The sequence below is a fragment of the Opisthorchis viverrini genome (assembly GCF_000715545.1).
Source record: "Opisthorchis viverrini unplaced genomic scaffold opera_v5_134, whole genome shotgun sequence".
Classification (NCBI taxonomy): domain Eukaryota; kingdom Metazoa; phylum Platyhelminthes; class Trematoda; order Opisthorchiida; family Opisthorchiidae; genus Opisthorchis; species Opisthorchis viverrini.
Window position 1 is genome coordinate 812,035 of NW_008751778.1, and position 21,318 is coordinate 833,352.

The 21,318-nt window shown below is 42.9% G+C and overlaps 1 protein-coding gene across 1 annotated transcript in view; it reads right to left on the reverse strand.

Annotated features, from left to right (window-relative positions):
* Nucleotides 1-491: 491 nt before the first annotated feature.
* Nucleotides 492-21,318, reverse strand: part of T265_06088 (hypothetical protein) — a gene marked incomplete at both ends in the record, with an annotated part of 84,991 nt that continues 64,164 nt past the window's right edge. The window contains 4 exons of the mRNA XM_009171266.1: nucleotides 492-696; nucleotides 3,841-4,628; nucleotides 7,556-7,653; nucleotides 19,381-19,507. Coding sequence (XP_009169530.1) covers nucleotides 492-696; nucleotides 3,841-4,628; nucleotides 7,556-7,653; nucleotides 19,381-19,507 — 1,218 coding nt within the window. The remainder of the gene's footprint in view (nucleotides 697-3,840; nucleotides 4,629-7,555; nucleotides 7,654-19,380; nucleotides 19,508-21,318) is intronic.

Genomic DNA, 21,318 nt, shown 5'->3' on the forward strand with positions numbered 1-21,318 from the left:
CTGAGGTTGCAAAATTTCGCAAATAAAATAAAATAAAAATCGTTCAGCTGTAGCACCCTTTCGATGCCTAGCTGCCATGCCACCGAAAGGTTCCACGGGGCCCAGAGAGGCAACCTGGCAGTATCTCAACCTGCCTCGAGAGGCAGAGGTCGGGTTCGAACCACGGACCTTCCGATCAGTAAATTCGCGCCCTAATCACTTGGTCCATCTCGCAGAAATTTACTGGACCCAGACTACAGGGGTTCATGAGGTACACCGAAGAATCATGGGGACATTTTAGGTGGCTGCGGGATTTTCATCCCCGTTGTTCGAACAGTTCTCCTTCCATTCTGACATGATTCCTCTGATGAGCTCAAACTGAAGGAGTCTCGCGTTTCGCTCTCATTAGGATTCATTAGCAGTGCATACCCTTGTCCCGAACCGGGTTTAAGTTCGCACTCTAACCACTTGGACCATCTCGCAGAAATTTATTGGACGCAGACTGCAGGAGTTCATGAGGTACAGCGAAGAATCATGGGGACATTTTGGGTGGCTGCGGGATTTGTAGAATCCACATTTTCATCCCCGTCGTTCGCACAGTTCTTCCTCCATTCTGATGAGCTCAAACTAAAGCGGTTTCGAGTTTCGCTTTCATTAGAATCCATCAACAGTGCATACCCTTGTCCCGAACCGGGTTTGATTTCTGTACGTCCGACTCTGAGGGTGATAACAACGCACGCTGAATGCAGCTGAATTATTCAGTCTTAACACAATTTTTTCGCTCCAGACAGCAATCGCTTGAAAGCCCATGAGTTCTACTCAAAGAAGTTCAAACACTTCAACATATTGTGATATGGAACAATTTACAAATCACATGAGGTCGACCGATTCCGTCGAGCACAGTCGTCATACACATGGCATCACTAAACAAAAATACACTCAGATTATTAATGTCAATGAAACAAGTGACTGATTGAACGGTTGTGAAAACGGAGGGTTGATGAGTATAAAAATACAGGACGAGGTTTTCCCAAATCATCGTTGGTTTTCACTCTGAGGCTGTACCTTTGTTGTCTCAGGGTCAGGATCTCGAGTGGGCGAAATTGTGAGTTTACGTGGCATACGGAGGGACCTGTGGATTACAGGAGTAGGATGATGGAATGTTATCTGATGCGGTCTGTGAAAAATCAGATGCGAAGTTCTATTACAACTAATGAAGGTAAATGAAAGTTTGACATACATGAACAGGTGTCGTATCACAGAGATAACACAACTATTCCCAGACCGGTGGTTAGGTCTGTGAGAGACGACCGTGTGCTTCGTATCAGATAAGACAGAGTTGCTGTCCACTGTCCCGGTTTATGGAAGTGAGCCGAATGTGAATGACTTTGAGTTTATTGAGGCATCTCTGTGTATGAGACTTGTCTGGATCGCGCAGAACTTTGCAGCTCCTGGGCAGGATTATTCTTCTGCTAACTAGCCCAAGTAGAGTTGCTGCCACTGTCCCGGTTTATGGAATTGAGCCTAATGTGAATAACTTTCAGTTTATTGAGGCATCTTTGTGTTTGAGACTTGTCTGGATCGTACTAAATCGGTCGCGCAGAACTTTGCAGTTCCTGGGCAGGATTATTCTTCTGCTAACTAGCCCAAGTGCGTCGCAACCCTCAAGAACGTTCCCCACGTTCAGAATACTTCTGCGGATGGGATGAATTTATATACCTGAAGCACAGTTGCATTGCAAGGAAGAGGATGCTGCGGAAAGACTGGTTCCTCGTGCAGAGTGGCTTTTCAGCTCAGTTTCCAGCCTGTGATTAAAACAACGATACTAACCAGTTTTGCCCTTCTTGGAACTCATCAGGTAGGTGCAATCCCCGAGTTTCCGTCAACGTATGTCCTACTTGAAACCAAATTAGTTTGCAAATGAGTGTATTTCACTAATTTCTTGGTTTCAAGTAGAACATAAGTTTGACGGAAACTCGGGGATTGCGCCTACCTGATGAGCCCCAAAAAGGGCGAAACCGCTCTTGGTTATCGACGAATTTTCAGCAGCCTTATGAGTAGTGCATTACGAATATACATGTATCGCGATATCTCGAATACGTAGCGACTGAAAGATAAGGTGGCGTGGTGCAGCACATTCAGTTGCCTGGAAACACCAAAACTGAGATATTCAGCTGGGTTCCAGATGAGTCTCTCGACAAACCAATTTAGTTAGCAAATGAGTGTATTTCGCTCATGATACTAACCTTTTAAACGGGAAAAAAACTTGGGAAACGGGTACCGTCTGGATTTTTACTCAGCAATTTTTGATACAAATCTGACTCTCAGCTACCACGTGAAAGTCTGGGGGTTAGTCCAGTGGGGCTTGGATAGCCACAAATTTACATCCATCGGCTTTCCAAGGTTCTGTTCAGCCTTCTGAGATCTTCTGCAGTCTCAAGCTGGTCGAATTCCTTAAAAACAGTCGGGAGTATGGACGTATGAGGAAAGCAGGGAGTTAGCTCGTTGTAATCGAACTGGCCCACTGACTGGCTCTTGGGACCTTAAGCAATACTATTTGTTCGACCTCTGTGTGCGTGTTCGATTCCGATCTACTGATGGTTGTGGTTGAGTGGAATACAAATGTAAGTTGTCTAATCAGCATAAGCATCCCCACTAGTTGTCAGTCTATCGACTCTGATCAACATTCTTTCAAGCGTATTTCTCAAAAACAGTCCATTTTGGGTTGAAGTAGAACGTAAGGTTGACGGAACCTCGGGGACTGAGCCTACCTGATGAGCCCCAAGAAGGGCAAAACCGGTCGTGGGCTGTCGAGGGGTTTTCAGCAACCTTGTGAGTAGTTTCCTTTGTGGAAATTCTCTCAAGCTGCTTCAGAGACCCAAGTAATTAGTGCAGTGTCTTAAACGTGTGTGTGTCTTAAACGTAAATACGTGTTTCTCCTGAAAAGTTACCCTTCTAAATTTGCGCAACATATGCAGGTAAACCTCAGATGAGTGAGCATGGAAACAAGGTGGCCTAAAGAGGGACCGTAGTTTGGTTATTTGCAAAGGCTATATATGTTTTGGTCAACGTAGTGAATAACAACGGCAACGCTGAGGGGATGGGGTTACCTGTTCAGTCTTATTCAACTTGGGTTCAAGCGGAACACAAAGTTGAGGGAAACTTGGTAACAGCGCCTACCTGATGAGCCTCAAGAAGGTTCAAACTGGCCGTGAGCTGTTTTCAGCGAACTTATGAGTACTGCGCTGCGCTGAGAAAATGTTCATCTACTTCCAAACTGTCACTACGGGATGTCTTGTTTGTAACGAGAATTGGCGAGATGGAATTTGCAAGTCACAATATTGCTTCCGGTAAGTGCTAGAATGACTGAACGGTAGTTTTTCTGTCAGCTCACTCTCGACTCAGTCAGCGTACATGCCAGTCTATCAGTGAATCGAATGAAATCTACGCTAAAAAGTGCTGCCTCATTTTTTGTCCGTCCTTCGTGCAAATCATCAGTTTCTCTGATTTAAATGGTTCCAAACAATCATTTGTCATGGTACATCCGGAAGTCCGCACGGTCGGAAATACAGTCATTCCGGAAACTGAGGATGAAAAACCGGTAGTGTGGTTTTGGCCTCACGTGCCCGAGCTAGGATCGAGAGCTGAGGATGAAAAACCGGTAGTGGCCTCACGTGCCCGAGCTAGGATCGAGACTGTTCAGATGATCTTTCAGAACCCATTATTATCATCTTCATCACTGAAAGTACTTTCAAGATCTTCTGTTATTTACTTTGAGGAGAATTACGTAACTTGCTAGTCATCTGACCACGGGCTACTAAATTTAGATGATTCAAAGGGAGAATATACTACTTCACTCACGAACTGCCAGGTCGAATGAATCTCTGTTTTTGCCCAGCCTTTTCACGTGGAATCTCGTCATCTTCCATTTCATAATAGAATGGTAGTGTCACTTCAGGCGGTAAAGAAGCGCATGGAGGGTGCAGTGTTGGGGAGAGTGGCGGTGAAAAAGCTGGACGTCCAGTTGCAATATACAGAAATTCCACCTTGGTGTCGCGAAGTTCTTCTGTTTTCTTTTTGGAGGGGATTTCATGCGGGCTGTATTCTTCAGGAGTCGGTTTTGTCTGGGAACTGTACCGTGCACACATATTGTCCTCATTGGACTCAGGGGTAGAATCTTTGAACTGACGACTTTGAGAACCAAGAAGTTCCGGACCAGCACTCATTCTGCAGCGGGAAATGGCGGGTTCACCAAGATCCGTCGAGTGAATCTCAGGGGACCCCTGTGGAGATGTGGGTTGACCATCCTCCTTGTCATTTTCGAAAGTTATCTTCTCAGATTGAGGCAAGTTTTCTTGACTGGGTGTGGAGGGTTTTGTTCTGTTTTCCCTAAAATCTTGGCTGTCCCTTTTCTCTTCTGTTTTCTTCGGGGAGGTGGTTGGAGAAGGGGAGACCAAAGTTGACGGGATGATTGTTACAAAATCTCGGGAAAGAACTTTCTCCTGGTCAGTATTTACCGAGTTTTGTCGGTTTGTCAATAGTTTGCTATGCTTGTTTGTTTGATGTACCGGATTCAAGCCATGGAGTTTAGCTTTCAGTTTGAGCTGGAATTGCTGTTGACTGTTTCGAAGTTTTTCTATCCATCTTTGCTGAAGTGAAAAAAAGATGAAGCGTTCTGATGTGGTTAGAATTTTGGATGCGATCTTCAGTTTTGCTATGCATTTTGTGCTGTCAAACTCACAAGTATGGCTTGAGAATTTTTAGTCTGTCTGTGTCCCTCTGAGTTTATGGACTTTTTTATTCATTTGGATAGCTGCATAAGTCATACCTTCTCTTTGCCAATTGAAGTCAACGCGTTCATTATCAGGCAGTGAGGAATATCTGAGAACTTGAGTCAGTTGTGAGTAGAATTCCACTGAATCTAAGGGACCGAGTTTACAGGGTGATTGCCAGAGCAGTCACGCTTTATGATTGTGAAACGTGGCCTTTCTGATCCGAGAACATCGTACATATTCATCAGTGCACTGCTAGTGGTGAGTACGCGAGTACTTGGTGACGAATACTGACCACTTGCGTTAGGGTGGTTGGGAACACACATGCCTAGTGACGGCCTAACAATAATAGCGACTTTCAACTCCAAAGCCTCGGTTGCTTTCGAGGAAGACCTCTTGACATGCAACACAAAGTAACAGCAACTGCCATCAAACTGAGCGCTGTGGCATCTTCGCACCCTCCTGGTTGGAGTCGGCCTTAGTCAACTTGCGCATGGTTAGAAGACAAAAAGGACAGGGTACGTAACCGACTCCAGTAATGTGGTTCTTGTGGAGTTTGCGGGAGGTGTATTGTTCAACTTCACACACATCTAGTTTTCCTGTCCTGGCGCAATTATTCTGGTGAATCCACATCACCAAAGGGGGGAGCACTGCACTCGAGTTTCGCTCTCATTAGGGCTCATCAGCAGTGCATATCCAATGGCCGTGTTGGGATTTGAACCCCGGACATCTGACATGCGAGGCAAGCGTGTTACCACTATTCCACCAGTGGACGTTGGATGCATCTGAATTCTCACGTCTGAAAGGGCGAACGTGTTCATTCTTGTGTGATGTGATTAGTATGCCCGACATGACGACCCAGTACCTGTTCTGGTCGTGACGATCGATTGGCGACCAGGTGTCCGGAGTTCAAACCCAGGGATGGCATTGGATATGCACTGCTGATGAGCTCTAACAAGAGCGAAACTCGAATCCAGTGCTTCCACCCCTTTGGTGTGGATTCACCAGAATAATTGCGCCTGGACAGGAGGATTACTGTTTAAACGAGAGTGATATGAAGTTGAACATGTGATTATTTAATAGTGCAACTGAGACTCGCGAAGGAATTCGGGTTACTCCAATACTGTAGCCATACCTTCATGGTCCCTGATCCGCTAAGATCATCCATTGATCTTGGTACTTGATGAGTGGTAACCCATTGCACTGTGGCGAAATACGGGGTACAGAAGATAGTCATGAGGGATCGGGGATCATATTTTGGGATTGATGTATTGAGGGATGACTTACCAACGGAAAAGAACTGAACCATTACAAGACGAATGGGTGAGAACCTCGTTTACATACAGTTTTTGAAAAGCGAACATTCCAAAACTCCCTACCGAACTTTCCAGAACACCGTACGTGCATTAAACAATTGTGAGAAAATACTGTCAAAAGGCTGTATAATTTCCATACCACCAATGCAATAGATGCGGGAATGACGCTTTGGCACCTGACCAGACACTACTCGCATGTTTCATCAGTAGTCTACGCAATTGCACAGGTATTTGTTACTGCAGTATTGCTGTGAACAATGACACTGACAGCTAAAATTGCTGTGGACACACTGTAAGTGCTCTAAGCTCATTGAGAATTCATATGCTCACCGATGGCATGCGTCGGAACGGAAGTCAGAGGTTTTTTCAGCAGTTGACCACAATGCACTGTTCTATCCTAATGTAGAGACAACAAGAACTGCATTAGACAATCGACCGTCCTTTAATCCAGCCAATAGTTCAACCTGTCCGCTTTTTTCCACTTTAATCAACTGCGCAATAAAAGTATTACCTTATTGGCCGTTCCGCTCTTTGTATTCAAAGAGGATTGCCTGAATCTCAGTTGGCTTGAAGGCACGATTGTTGCGGTTGGCTTGTGTTACCTAATGGGTCATCTGAGGCGGCAGGATTCGCTGCTCCGGGCAGTTAGCGGAAACATAAGCAACGAGATCTGACAACTAGCGACAGTAAAAACCCACTCGACTCCATGAGTAATAATAACGTGCTAAATAATTGGTACCGTGAAAGAAATTTTAAGTTTTAATGAAGATTTCGTCCTGTAATTGAGACTGACCAATAGTTAAAAGGAAAGAAGCGCTGAGAAGTTGTCAATCGAACAGCAAGTCAGCACGTGTCATCACGTGATCTACATCCCGTGGTTGAAGGATAAGAGATGAGCTATCCTGTCTACGCGCGAGCTATTCGACTACTAATCAACCACGGGCGAATGAATGGTTGTGTTCCCAACATCAGACAAGAGGTCGCAGTTTCAAGACCCCTGGGGATTTGTGAGATGATACCACTGATGATGATCCTTAAAGGTGGTAAAACAGCTATACAGTGCTTCCCGGAGTTTTAGCACAGATTGGTTTTACTTACAGGGAAGAACCTCCAGTGAAATTTCAAAATATCGACTCCACAAATTAACTAACATTTTTGCGAACAAAATCAAGGAAATGTTTTCGACCCAACGTGTAGGGTGCTAACAAAACTAAGGTCCTAAGCTACAAGGTGTCGAAGATGATTTCAGCATTTTTAGTAAAACCAAGCTTCTAAGTACTTCGGTATGAAAAACATGGTTTCAGAAGACAACTGCCTGAGTACGTGGTCAACTAAAAAAATTTTCCGTAGATGAGAACCTCCATTTATTGTATTTACTAGTTCTTCTTAAGCGACTGATTTAAACAAGAATGTACGATCTTATCACATTCACGTGCCACCAAGAATCGTTTGCTTCACACATAAACGCGGTCTTCAAATGGAACATACCTTGTCTAGTTCGTTTGATGCCTGCAGTGTGTAGACTCCAGTGATCTGTTGAAATCGAGTTATCAAAACGAGCACGATGGCATGTCGCAATCCGTTGGCTGTTTGGATGTGGAAAGGTAGAAGTGAGACTTGTTTTTTTTTAATGAAGACAACCAAGGAGATGACTTTGAGTCGTAGAATGGGCCTCCGCTATAACAGATGTATCCTGTCATACACACACACGCAACATAAAAACTGGGGGGACTAGAGTTTGTTTGAAATAATCAGAACAGTGCTTGTTTGTTGTACGGAAAAGGGGTCAAAATAGTGAGAACTAATCTCAAAATTGTTGAATTTCGTCGATTTACGGTTAGCATGAGTGCGGGTCTAGAGTATTCGAACGAGGCCATGGAACTGAACCCCAACTTGTGAAGAACGATGTCAAAACTTTGTTTGTGTGGGGTGCAATTATTTTGATTGTTTGTGCTTTTATCCTCCTTGTAGCACAGGTATGGTTCATGGATTTCTGATCTGCACTACTTTCGCCAGTAGATTTGTTAGTAGTCAATTCTAAACGTGAAAAAACACAAAGTTCTGCCTGAAACTGGAAGCTTCTCCCAGAAAATTTGCAGATCACATTTGGCCTTATAATGCACGATGGATACGAAAATCAATGTCGTGAGAAAAATTGAATGGATTTTACGTCTTGCTGCCTTTTATTGTTGACTTAATTATGGGAGAAAATCTGGGTCATAAAATTGATTTGTCTAGCTTTCTCTGAAGTGGGATAACGCAGCAAGATTTTGACATGCACGTAATCACATCTGAATTTTTCACATAAAATCCATATTAAACTCGGTAACCAGAGAAGTTCGAAAGCAAATATGCCATGTGAGAGTTTCATTTTGCTAAAAAGCATCCAAGCATCAGTTTGAATTTGTTGTAACGCACCCCCGTTCTTCTCGTGCAAAAATGATGAATAGTGATGAGAGTAACATATTGTCTGATTAGTATCTGTACAACCCATACAAATTAATGTGAGAATCAAGGTAGGGGAATGTGAACGGCTAGGCAACACAGTCCTACTACTCAGTCATTGGGAATTCATGTATGCTTATGAATCCAGCAAATTAATTTTTCTCAAACGCCAAAAAAGTATGTGACAAAGATGAATGGTAAGCATACGGACTTTCTTGAAAGTTGGGCATAACACCCAAAAAATACGCAACTATTATTCTTACCAGCGAGTCGTGAGGGTCATTTGAAGGGCAATAAACATTTTTTGTGGGATCAAGATTGACTGCTAATAGACTAATTATAATATAATGATGATTGTAGAACTACAATGGTGATGAAACGGAGGGGACGAGAAACAATCTACTTGGAGGCATGGAAGCTACAACTACGGAATGACGTAAGAACGAACTTCAATCAGCTGTACTCAAGAGTTATACGTAATGTTCTGATTCAATGGACCGGGAAATTCCCGAAAAAATTGCCAGGAAGGTTCGGTAAATCACACAAGACCTCGAAGTTTAACCCATAACTGTAATTTCCTCTTACCAATAAAGTTTTACTCAAGCTCTCTTATACAGAACTCTTCAGTATTCTTTCAGGCGTACGAAATTAGAGGGTGAAATGACAAAACTCCCTTATCCAAAAACCTTAATGAGAAGCAATCAGCCGTGGTGAGGAAAAGTGCCTTGTTTTTATTCATTGTATGTGAAATATAATATCTAACCAACACGTGAAGGGAGCTATCATATCAGAACGCCAGACTATTTATGATGAAACCAGTCTACCAAATACCAGAGGTGAATTGTCATCATCATCGATAGCATGACATCGGTGTTCAACACCGATGATTCACTGCCGTACAAACGTGATTTATTTGAAAGCCTTATTGTAGAGAAAAGAATAAAGTTGGACGGGAGAGGGACTTAGTGCTAGCTTACCACAATAACACTCATTCAGGCAATCTGGATAGAAACTGACAACAAGAATGCCACTGACATCGATGGCAGCCATATCTCGTAGTGTCTCCAACCAGGCACAGTGAGGATCACGCGGTCCCCATCCTGGAAGGCGGGTAGCACCGACAGCACCCAAGCGTTTCGTGATCTCCCTCATACTCCTCTGCCAAGTCAAGGGTTGGTCATCTCTCTGTTTACGCCACTCTGAGTTGGGCATGGAAAACAGCACTCTCTTCGGCAAACGATGGTTCGGCATGCGCAACACATGTCCCAACCAACGCAGCTTCTGGTGCTGGACACATTCTTCAATGGAAGTACCCGTTGCACAACCGAAGACACACTTTCTAACTGTCTCGTTACGGATTCGCTGACACCAACCCACACGAGCTATGGTCCTGAGACAACGATTGTCGAACACCTGAAGACGTCTCAGTTCCGCTGCTCGAATAGGCCAACTCTCACAGCCATACAACAAAATAGCCTGCACTATAGCTTGATACACACGTCCCCGTATTTGCTTTCCTCGGGCAATGAATCGATTCTGTTTAGGATTCACCATTCTGAAATGACAAGCGAATTTTTTGAGAATCCAACTTAGTTACTGGTCACTTCACCGCCTACAGATTGTGATGCCTATTTCAGCAAACTCTAGTCAATTTGCTAGTTTATAGTTTGACAAAACTGAGTTAAACCACACAGAAGTACCACCGGCCGAAAAAGCCAGCAGGAAGATCAATTTCAGATGCACGATGCCAAACTTACACAAATCAACATGAGCTGGTTACGATTTAAACTGGATTTAAAGTGCACTGGACCTTCACAGTGGTTACATATATGGGTTACGAATATAGCTCAGTCGGGCTGTCTCACTTCGACTGACGAAAACACCAGTTCAACTTTAGAGACAGACAAGGTTTGTAGGAATCCAGCCAATGACCCCCCAGTCAGAAAATCTACCGTCTCATTGTTAGTTTTTCGCTCACACGAGATTTATAATTTATCGGAAATTCATTCTGTTACGCATAGCCACATCACTTATTTAAGTATCATTTACCGTGAAGACTTTACCGGCAATTCAGCTGCGACACTACCAGTCTTCGCTCGCTGTTTGACTGTTTAACGCTGTAACAATTCCAGGTTACGTTCAGGTCCCCCTTTCAGTAAGATTTGCTTGATCAACTGTTCGAATAGGAATTCATGGGGATTCCATCCCAGTTCGCATCATAGTATACTCAGTTTACACTCAACATCCTCGAAAACGTGCGTGTACCACAAAGTCTTTTCCCTTTTATTTTTATTTTTTAATTTTCACTACTTGACTGCATCGACCGGTACTCGGGTGTCTTAGATTCACTGACTTAGGATCAGTAAGCAGGGGCGTTTGTAAAGATTCGTTACCAGAACGAAAGAAAATTAGATGGTCCGATTTAGCCGATGGGTCGAATAGATTATTCAAGCACTTCAGAGTCAGCGTTTGAAATTAAACGAAGATGCGAGTGGAAGGTTCATGTTACCACGCACATCCTTGGTTGATGTCGTTCCGGAGTGCCAACGCCATAAAGGATTGTCGGTCAAAACGTAGTGACATATATCATGAGAGTAATATCAAAATGAATCTTTCGGACGTTTGTACACATGAGGGTGCATGTAAGCCATACGTTTAAGCCTACTCAGACAGGTAAATCATATTTCTCGTAGCAAGCAACCAAATTGTTTTGTCCTGATTAAAACACAATCACAGAGTTCTTGCCAGGGACCGTTGGCACTAGGAAACAGACACGCATAATGAACCACAGTCTCAAGTACGTGATCAAAACTTCTCGGAACAGTACCTGATTTACATGCGGTTTCGACGTGTGCGAATGGAGTGGAGCATTCAACCGTGTTTTGTTCACCTAGCTTTTCATTGCGTAGAAAGTGTATTATAATCTTGCACACCTGCTGAGGATTTCAAATCGTGATTAGACACAAAAGACAGGCACAAAAGATAAAAAAAAACACACTAAGGATGTCCGATATTTACCTGATGCCCCCCGGGGTCTGGAAAACAAAGCCACATTCAGAAAGTTTGGCTATGGGTTTGCTTTTGTGTGAAACAAAAGGATACAACACAGCACACAATGTGTGAAGTTGTGTCATTCAGAGATAGATAAGGGGACATTCGAATAACGCCAGGAATTCGAGACTAGATGCCTCGGGAAAATTTCACATTGCTTTCAGAGCTTTGCAGGTCACAGATCGATAAAAAGGCGAGGTGTATGTGTGACACTAGAGATTCAGGACGCAATACGTCGCGAAATTACTTGGCGTTATTTGTTGGCAGAATATGCTTTTCCTCACTTTTCCTTATATTTCACGCAATATTCGAAAGACTGCGTTTGTTTTTTATTGAAAATGTCTCTGCTGGGGGCAGAAAATTTTCCCTACAGAGATCCTTCCATCTTCCACCCTCAAAACTGTAAAGTACGCACCATCATTTTGCTTTTTTGGCGTTGAGCTTTTCTTTGTATCTGGTGGTTAGATTGTTGACACGTGAGATCTTGGCAAAGTGGTTTTCTCAGGTTACCATTCTACGTTTTCACCGACCATCACCAATTAGTTTGATAGCAGTCTGACAGCCCATGGTGTAGAGGTTGACAGGCTGCTTCAGAAGTGATTAAGTACTGCAGTCTGTTTAGATCTGGAAGCCAACGCAGGACACATCTTGGCAGTATTCTTATGTCAATGAAGGGGACGTTTTGGGGAGCGATTCGCACACTTCAGCTAGAGGCTTCACCGCTAGAAAAAGGTCGGCCAAATTCCTGACACAAAGTAGGATCACCGGTCGCAAAAATGGACATTTTGGAATCAAATCATCAAGTGGTGAAAAGTATAAGTGCTCCATCTGTATGCCCAGTCTCCAATGCCGTAAACTCTCAGATGTCTGATCACACCTGCTCAGTTTGTGTACGCAAGGTTTTGCGGAAGAACATCAATTCTTGGCTAACATACAGAAGGGCACCACTTTGATCCTATCTAGGAACACAGATATCTTCGAAGTGTACGCGATTTGTCATACCATCTTCTTTCGATAGATTTGTTATAACAAGAACGATTCTAGACAAATCTGCCAGAATGTCCGTGTCTTTAGTTCCGTGTTAGCACTGAGACGGCTTGTTAGGTCTACCGCTGAAAGCAGTGCCGGTAACGTCAGCGAATTCCCGTGGGTCATTAGCACCGTTACTATCATTTACATTTTACATCTCTTCACCTGGTGTTTCCATTCTGCATTTGCATATTTCAAAATTTCGAACTTCGTACACGGTGGTCCCACGTTGAGTCTATGAGCACTCCCCTCCCCCGATTCAATGCTTCGATTACGCAAAAAGTTGGCACATTTATGGCCTATAGTGCTCCACAGTTAGACACTGCTGCTGAGTTCATCCTCTCGCAAAAGTCTTGTATTTTATGAACTCTCCGGTCCCGAGTGGTTCAGCCAATGAGGTTATTGCTGATTTTTCGATCGATTCTGTCGATAGCACTGCACAGTTGAAAAATACTCCACTGAAGCTGGAAACTTTTACCGAATTTGGATCCAACCCGAGATGTCTTTTACACTTTCTGAGCTCTTGTCTGTTTGGACGAACGCAGTTTACTAATGATCGCCCCACTTGCTTTTTACAAATCATACTTTCACGTACCGAGTGTTTCGCAAACGTATGACCGAGATTAATTGTTTGGCGAGTGGATCAAGGAAACTTGTGGGCAAAAGTTAGTGATGGTTGTATAACTTCAACAAATGCTAGAGAAAGATTTTTCGATCGCTTTTGACCGGAACACAGATTTGAGCTGTAGATTTCTTTCCTTTCCCGATAATTCTCTAATTTATGAAGACGTTTTCCATAAGCTCCAACATTTAGTGATTTTTTTCGCGGTTTACGATGCTGAGGATGACACTGGTGAAATAACTATTCTATAGAACAATGCAGATGGATGTAAACGATGAGACTACTAACAACATGCTACGGTTTGGATGAATGAATTTGTGTCCAATAAGAATCACACCACTGGTGTGTTTAAGGCTGTTTTTTTCTCGACAGCTCTTTCAGTTTCCGCAAAATTATTTTGATTTTGCTCCAAACCAACCTGGGAAAATCTGTCAATATGCACCTGGAGTAAAGTAAATCCTCATTTGGCTTCCCAGTTCGTCACTTTGATGAAAATTCATCAGGGTGATAAGATCAGATGCAAGCATCAATAGTAAACATGAAAGGTGGTCCAGTTCAGTGAGCAGCGAGGGTTTTAAAAAAAACGAACAGAGCGCATTGATTACTTGGACGGTATAGTGGAGAGTCCAGTATACAGGTATGCAAGAAAGGATTAATCTATACAGTAAAAATCAAACATTAAGTATAAGATGGACCGAGAATTTGATTCAGGAAGGTGATCAGTTACCAACGTCATCTTTAGGACAATAAGGGAACGAAATTAAAACCGACACTAAAGAATATTTGGACACTTCGTTGTAGGCTTTGTTTAATCAAACGAAGTCAATCTTTGAGTGAAATTTAGGAAGAGCCGTACAGGTTTTCATCTATAATCCCGGAGAAAGAAAAACCCTATCATATCTTTAAAGACAACTAGTTGTTATTTCTTCACTATACTTCACTAGCAGTTTTAGGTGACTTACACATAAGCTTATTAAAAAAACTGAGTTGTGTCCAGCGCGTTCCAGGTCTGCAAGAAAGCCTACTAATGGGCGAGAAATTACGTTTGACTTTCAGTTGAATAACGGTGAATTCAATGTGGAAAAAGTATAGTTATTGTTTTCAAAAAAGTTGGTGACAATCGGTGGATTCATTGCTGGGCAACGTTTCGCTTTTGACACAAAAGCTTCGTCAGGCCAAGTGACTAGGTCCCGAGGTCGGTTGAGATTTAAGGCGGAAGGAGAACCAATCAGCTAAGTCAAGCTAAATCTCTGTTGGGTGTCGCCCGAGGGGTTTTAGTGTGTTAGAGTGGTTGAAAAAGTGTTGGGTCGGTGGGGAAACCTACATGTGTTTGGGTCCAGCTTAGGGTCTAGTTCTTCTGGGTTCGGTTCATTTGGTGATTCTTCTTGAACTTCGTTTGAACCTTCTGTCAGTCTGTGTGGGTGAGCTAATGCTAAGATAGCTGTGTAAGAGGGATGCCGTGACCTTTGGTCGGTTGGGGCTTCCATCCGCAACCCCCGGTTTTTTCTAATGATCCTAAATGGATTGAAAACCACAACGTCAAGTGTCTACTCGGCTTATCTAGGACCGCTTTTTAGACGCTCGCTAGCTCCACAACCTTGATTCTATTCACGCTGTAATGCGTAGTAATTACCACCGCCTCGGCTATCAGCCGCTGTGGTGTGAATCGCAGTCCCCGTCTTACGATTCCTAACCAGATATTTGATTGGGTCTGTTGTTATCAAATTCCTGAAAGTAACCTGAGAACTCCCGAAACCTATTGAGACCCCAAAAGTCTACCAAAATCTCAATAAGGAAGCCGGCATGCATCCACGCCAATCAAACATTTAATCAATTCAGCAAAAGCCGATGAGTGTTCAGACACGCCACAGAAGCATGACCAAATGTGATCAGCGTTCAGGCATTTCATGGAGCCACGATCGATGTTGATGAGTGTTCACGAAAGTCTATCAGACAGCCTGGATCGATTTCAAAAACTGCTCTTTAAATAGTACGGGGTCGTCGCAACTTTTGCACTCGCACGCACTTGCTTGTTGCAATAAGGCCGTTGTGTTCCTTGTCGGCACCAGGCACTGGAGCGAGAACAGGAGTCACATATAACAGTTGGCGGCCCATGTATAATTGTGACGACGGACTTGAGTGGTGATGCCAGAGGATACACTAGGTACTAAATTCGCCATTCATTTCGGCTAAATATTTACTGAGTTACTTCAACAAGTGCTTTGTATTCGCTCTAACCGTTCTGGGTCAGCAATGAATTTCGCTCATCCTAACTACTGCATTTATGCGTGGGCTGCTGATCGCTTCATACTATCATTATGAACCGAAATCGGTCGTTATAATGAACTGGTAAAAAGCGTATTGAGCATAGCACAGATATGCCTATAAACCTCTGGGAATTTTAGGGGTTCTAAGGCTTGTCTATCTAGATACTCTATCAGTTATTTGTTCCAACCACTTCCGCTTATGGTCTATATCCTCAGTTATGGACAGGTAGGTGATCAAGCGATGAATCCAACCTTTTAGCCAGTCACGTGACCAATATCCCAAACAAACAATTGCTGACTCAGTGCGTATTTTAAGGAGTAAATAACCAGAAAAATCGTCAGTGTTAGCGCAGGGGAGAGGAATTATATCTGGAACGTAAAAAGGCAAACACGAGAGGAAAATGTGATATACTCCACCGTATTTTTTAGCGAAGACTCGTGTGACATATTTTGGAAGAGGTGGCGAACAGTAAACACATTAGACATAATACATGACAAAGACGGATGATTGAATCCACAGCGATTACTGGGAGGATCGATAAAACTGAAATGAAGACTCTTTAGGATATTTGTGATCCAAATATTGCTGTCGAAATCCGAACGAATTCAGGGTGCGGTTCCCACGGTAAAAAAAGTAGAACCGACAGGACAAACTGGCAGCTCTGAAGGCTTGGTCGCTGTAAATATGCCGTAGAACAGTTGCACTGTAACTAAGTAGTTTTATCCGAGGTTTCATTCAAGGTTTGCTTTCGCGAGTGAAGTCAGTCGAAGCGGAAACCTGAGAAGCATTGCACAGCTATTTCATCGTTAGTGAGAATAATCAATAGTATGCGGCTGCGCAATGTTTCCGACATCCCGGCTAGTAGTTGAACAATTAACCGCTCCTTATGGAGTGGCAGATCAGCAGTGTAATTAAATCGTATTTACATAGTACATAGTGCAGCTTATCCTACAACCAAGAAATCGACATCACACCGTCACGTGTTAGCTGGCTTCTCCCGTGAGGGCTTCTCCGATGTAGCTTCACGCAACGTGAATCATTCTTCGTTTCTGGACGGCTTACCACCAGCAGAGTATGTAACGGTTCAGAGTGAATCCTCCCCCTCAAATTCAACGTAAAATAGTTACTAAGTAGGGACGACAGTGATTGTATTGCTTCCCATGACATAAACATAGGATAACGAATTTCTTTGTTCTACTTTCTTCCCGCTTGGCTACAAGTGTCCCTTAGAACGAATCGATGATCCACGTAGCAAGCCCCTCTTACCAAATTATCTAAGCGAAACAAACTGTCTGGTGAGTCATGTTCTCGAGATACTGGAGAGTTCGGAATGAGATTATCAGATGGTCAGATGTGCAAACAAAAATATTTCTACCATGTCACTAACAAGGCTCACTCCTACCTCACTCTGCTTTGATTGGGATCACGCAAATATCTTTCGGCGATGACAAATGTTGATGAATGGGGACTTTTTGAGAGTTGGTGCGATTATTCGTAGTGTACGGTGCTGTGTTATAGTAAGTAATCTGATTATGAAGCCCAGTTTTGAATATTTCAGAACACATGAACACTGCATTCTTACTTAAAAAGCGATCTGGAACATTGGGTCACCGACAAGAAGGAAGCGTGGTTTCGAGGCATAATCGATGCAACAAGAGCACTAATTTAATTGTTCCCGGATGGGGCGAAATGTGTGTCTAATCCATTCAGACAACTGCTGGTAAAGTTAACTTGGCGCGACCAGTGACGATGTGTTATTTTTTGTATTCTGAAAGTTTAATTTATCTATAATTGCTGCATGTTGTTCCTCCCCATAAAAGTACGAGTTGGAGTCACCTGCTTTGTTCAGTTGAAACATTATATGTATTTTGGACCAACAGGGTCAAGATAGTCCGGTGGTTACTTACTGACTGAAAGATCTGTGATTGAAACGCAACCCAAGCACCTTTCTGGTCCAGGCTTGGGCAACCTCGCAGTATCTCAGCCCTCGTGATCCCTTCGGTTAGGGCCGCAGCTATGCACCAAAAGCATGCTGTAACTGAGCAATTAAAAGTTGTCACTCGTTTTGTGGCAAGCAGCTTACTAACTGGTCAAAAAGGAAAGTTTCCTTTTGGTGCTGTTTTGCTCCGATCCATCCAGAACTGCAAAATTCACTAAACGTATGGTCTTTGAGTTTGAGGAACACGTTCTGGAACTGAGCTTGCATTTTCAATCATTTGAAGATTTCCGGTGGAAACAGTAATTACAGTGCGAATTCGTAACTTTTGATTGGGGTTTAAACAGACTACATAAGATTATGAGGCTCTTTCATGTTTATCTTTGTACAGAAAACTTTCAGTATATCTTGAGAATTTTTTTTGAAAGTGGGATTTATTTAGCGGAGGCATTTTCAATTTTATATCAGATTCTATTGCCAGCTGTTTTTCTGTTTTCCAGCTGTCCGGCTTTCAGTATATCTTGAGAAGTTTTTTGAAAGTGGAATTCATTTAGCGGAGGCATGTTCAATTTTATACCAGATTCTATTCCCAGCTGTTTTTCTGTTTTCCAGCTGTCCGACAATCTTAACAGTGACTTCGAATTCACCAAAATACCTAGTATTAGGAGAACAAGTTCCGAACGTAACGGAACTACGTAACAGCCAGTGAAATAATCATTTTTCGTTGAGACAGATTTCATTGGTTGTTCTTCACTCGGCCTTGACAGATGAGTTGTATTCTTATTATCACTTGACCACGCGACAGTGATCAATAGAGCAGCTGGTCCGCACGTTCGCTGACTTTTTCTGGTTTTGGCCAAGCGCACCCCACGTTCGTTGACTTTTTCTGGTTTTGGCCAAGCGCACCAGGCGATCAAGCGTCTAACCCGACCGGGGTTCACGGTAATAAGAAGGCATTAAGGGACTGTGGTCCACAACATCTAGTAAACGTGATGCCCCAAACGATATGCAACCTGATAAAATTGTACGTAAACTTTTGTTGGATTATTGTAATTCAGTCCATTTGCTGGCTTGGTCTCTGGTGCGCTAAAATCAGACGGTCTCATCAAAATAGTCTCCAACTGTACTAAGCCTATATCTGGGAGTGTAACCACCTCGAGATTATGCAAACGTGAGACGGAAGTTTCCCGAAATAGTTTTGCAGGTCATCTTATCTACTGAAAAGATGAAGCTCCTGGCTGCTTATCGAAGAATACGGGGTTTTTTGCTTTCCGTTGCAATCAGCTGTTTATCCATGGAGATATTGATTTTCCCAATGGCACGAAAGACCATCTTTGTCAAAAAAGTGCCGGTCACATTGGAGAACGAATGGTATACAGGATTTGCCAACTAATATACAAAAAAATGCTAGTCGCATAACCTTTGTGGACGTCCGTAAGGTGCTGTGCATTTGAAACAAATCAACTATGTTAACTTTACAGTTTACTGCTAATCGCCGCATTCGATATGGACCCTTGATATGTCAGGTTGAGAGCACAAAGAGGTAACGGGAAAAGGGGTACACTGTGAGTCCCATTAAGAAGGATGTGGAAGAGGAATATGGAAAAATTTGTCCCATAGAAAACGGGGCCATTTGAAATGATTCAAAAAGTTATTAAATGTTTCTAGAAGATTAGTATTCCAGCTGTTGCCAATGGGTTGTGTCTCAACTCTGTGAACCTAAGGTCTACCTGAATTCTGAAGAGTGGAGAAAACGGGGCCATTTGAAGTGATTCAAAAGTTATTAAATGTTTCTAGACGATTAGTATTCCAGCTGTTGTTAATGGGTTGTATCTCAACTCTGTGCACCTAAGGTCTACCTGAATTCTGAAGAGTGATACATTAGACTGAAAATTCACCCAAGCTCAAAGGAACCATGGTAAACATCGTTTTAGATTTAAAAGACTTTTGAAGTAGACTTACCACTTGCTTCAGCGATTCCGATATCATGAATTGTGAAGCGATCCAAAGCGATAGCTTGACGATATACCACAAATACGCCACCTTCTGTCATGCTCCGAGTTACTACGGGGTTCTCAGACAAAGATTTCTGCAACGACATGCGGAAAAATGTGTAGACTGTGAGTAATTCCGGTATTTTGGGCATTCTTATCCCCTTGTATTAGGCATGTGTTGCATGCGCGGAAGAAGCTAGTGACACATCATAATTTGCTTGGGATGGGTTGATTTTTCCTGAGTGTTCTGAAACAGCGGAACTCCCGCATGTCAACCGGGTATTTTTACGTGTAAACCACCTGGGCATTCAGGCGATACCATCAAGGGAATGATTATTGGTCTCAAAAAGCGATTATTTGATTCATTAGGCAATTTGTGGCTGTCTTGTTTGGTATTCAGGTGTGTGTGTATACTACCATGATGACATGTATACACGGAATTAGGCACTCACAGTATGAAGGTGACGATAGACGTTTTATTTCAACTCACCTGGGTGGTTACCTCTTTCTTCCTAGGAGCGATAAACCAAAGAGTAAAGCCAAACTACCATGTTCCGGCCACTAGGTGAGCAAATGTCGTGACGGGAGCTCGCAAGTTAGTTTGTGGAGCCAATAGTGTATTATGATGTACAGATGCCAACTGTGTACACGTAATAAAGAACGTGGATAGAATTGTCAAATCTCGGCACGGTAATCATACACGAAGCAGATAAAAAGCGACGCAATGCAGTCATTTCAGCCAACATGCTTGGATTTGTTCAAGGATTGTGATCTACCATCGGGCCAACTGCAATTTGTCCAGTTGCAGCGGAATCTCACTAACTGGGTTTACAAAAATATATGTGTAAGTGAAGCTTTGAAGTTTCTTGAAATATCAATTCGGTGATGAGTTCATGGATCAAGATACAGAAAGCACAGTCAATCTACTGAAAACTGTAGGAAGCCGGAGCGATATATAGATTTTTCGAGTAATAGAGACTCTTCAGTATGCGGAAATAATAAGGTCGGTGAAATGCATCCTGATTAGCCTGTTCTTGGTCAGTTTGCAGAAAAAACAAATTGTGGTACATGATAGTGTCTAATAACCTTTTTTGAGGAGACGCAACTGCATTTACTGTAAGAAAGTAGAAAAAAGAGCTGATTTCTCAGTGGAGCGCGATTTTCAGATATATTATGTATACTAAATACGCATATGTAGTTGATCACTGGTGGCCAAGAGTCAGTGTCGTCTGTATCATACCAAGCCTAGTGAATCTAAATCACACTCAGATTTATGAGGCGAACCCCAGTTGTGGGACCATGAGCACAGTTGAGAAGCAATTGCTTTAGTGCATAATCGCATCTGACTGCGAGATCGATTCATGTCGGTCAGTGTTATTAACCTCAAATGGGACGTACCTCCCGAGGAATACAACAGCAAGGCTACAAACTGTCACACTCTTGGTGATTTCCGCTCAGAAAAGTGCTGGGAAAAATAAGCTGTGAGAGTAAGACAGTCTTTGACTTACTCATATTATGTGCGTTTAATAAGCCATGTCCAAAAAAGGCCAGCGTGGTAGAATTTTTGGGGAACAAATGGAAAACCGATTATCGGGACACAACGGGATCGCTGGTGAGCGAAGCAGGATTATTCAATCTAAACTTTAGTCGTAAGAAAAAAATAAACTGAAAAGCAAAAATTGAACTGGGGTATGTTTAAAACCCCTGTGGTATAGCTTCAACGGATTAAACAGAGATTTAGAAACAACCTCGTGGGGCAAATTCTCGGAATGCAGTTTCGAATGAATGCTGCCGCCGCCGCTCAAGTCGCCGTTTTGTTTTGACGGCTGATAGATAACCCAGTCTGTTGGGCGTACAACAGTCCCTATAGCTGGAAGTTCATGCCCAATTCGGAGTGGCGTAAACA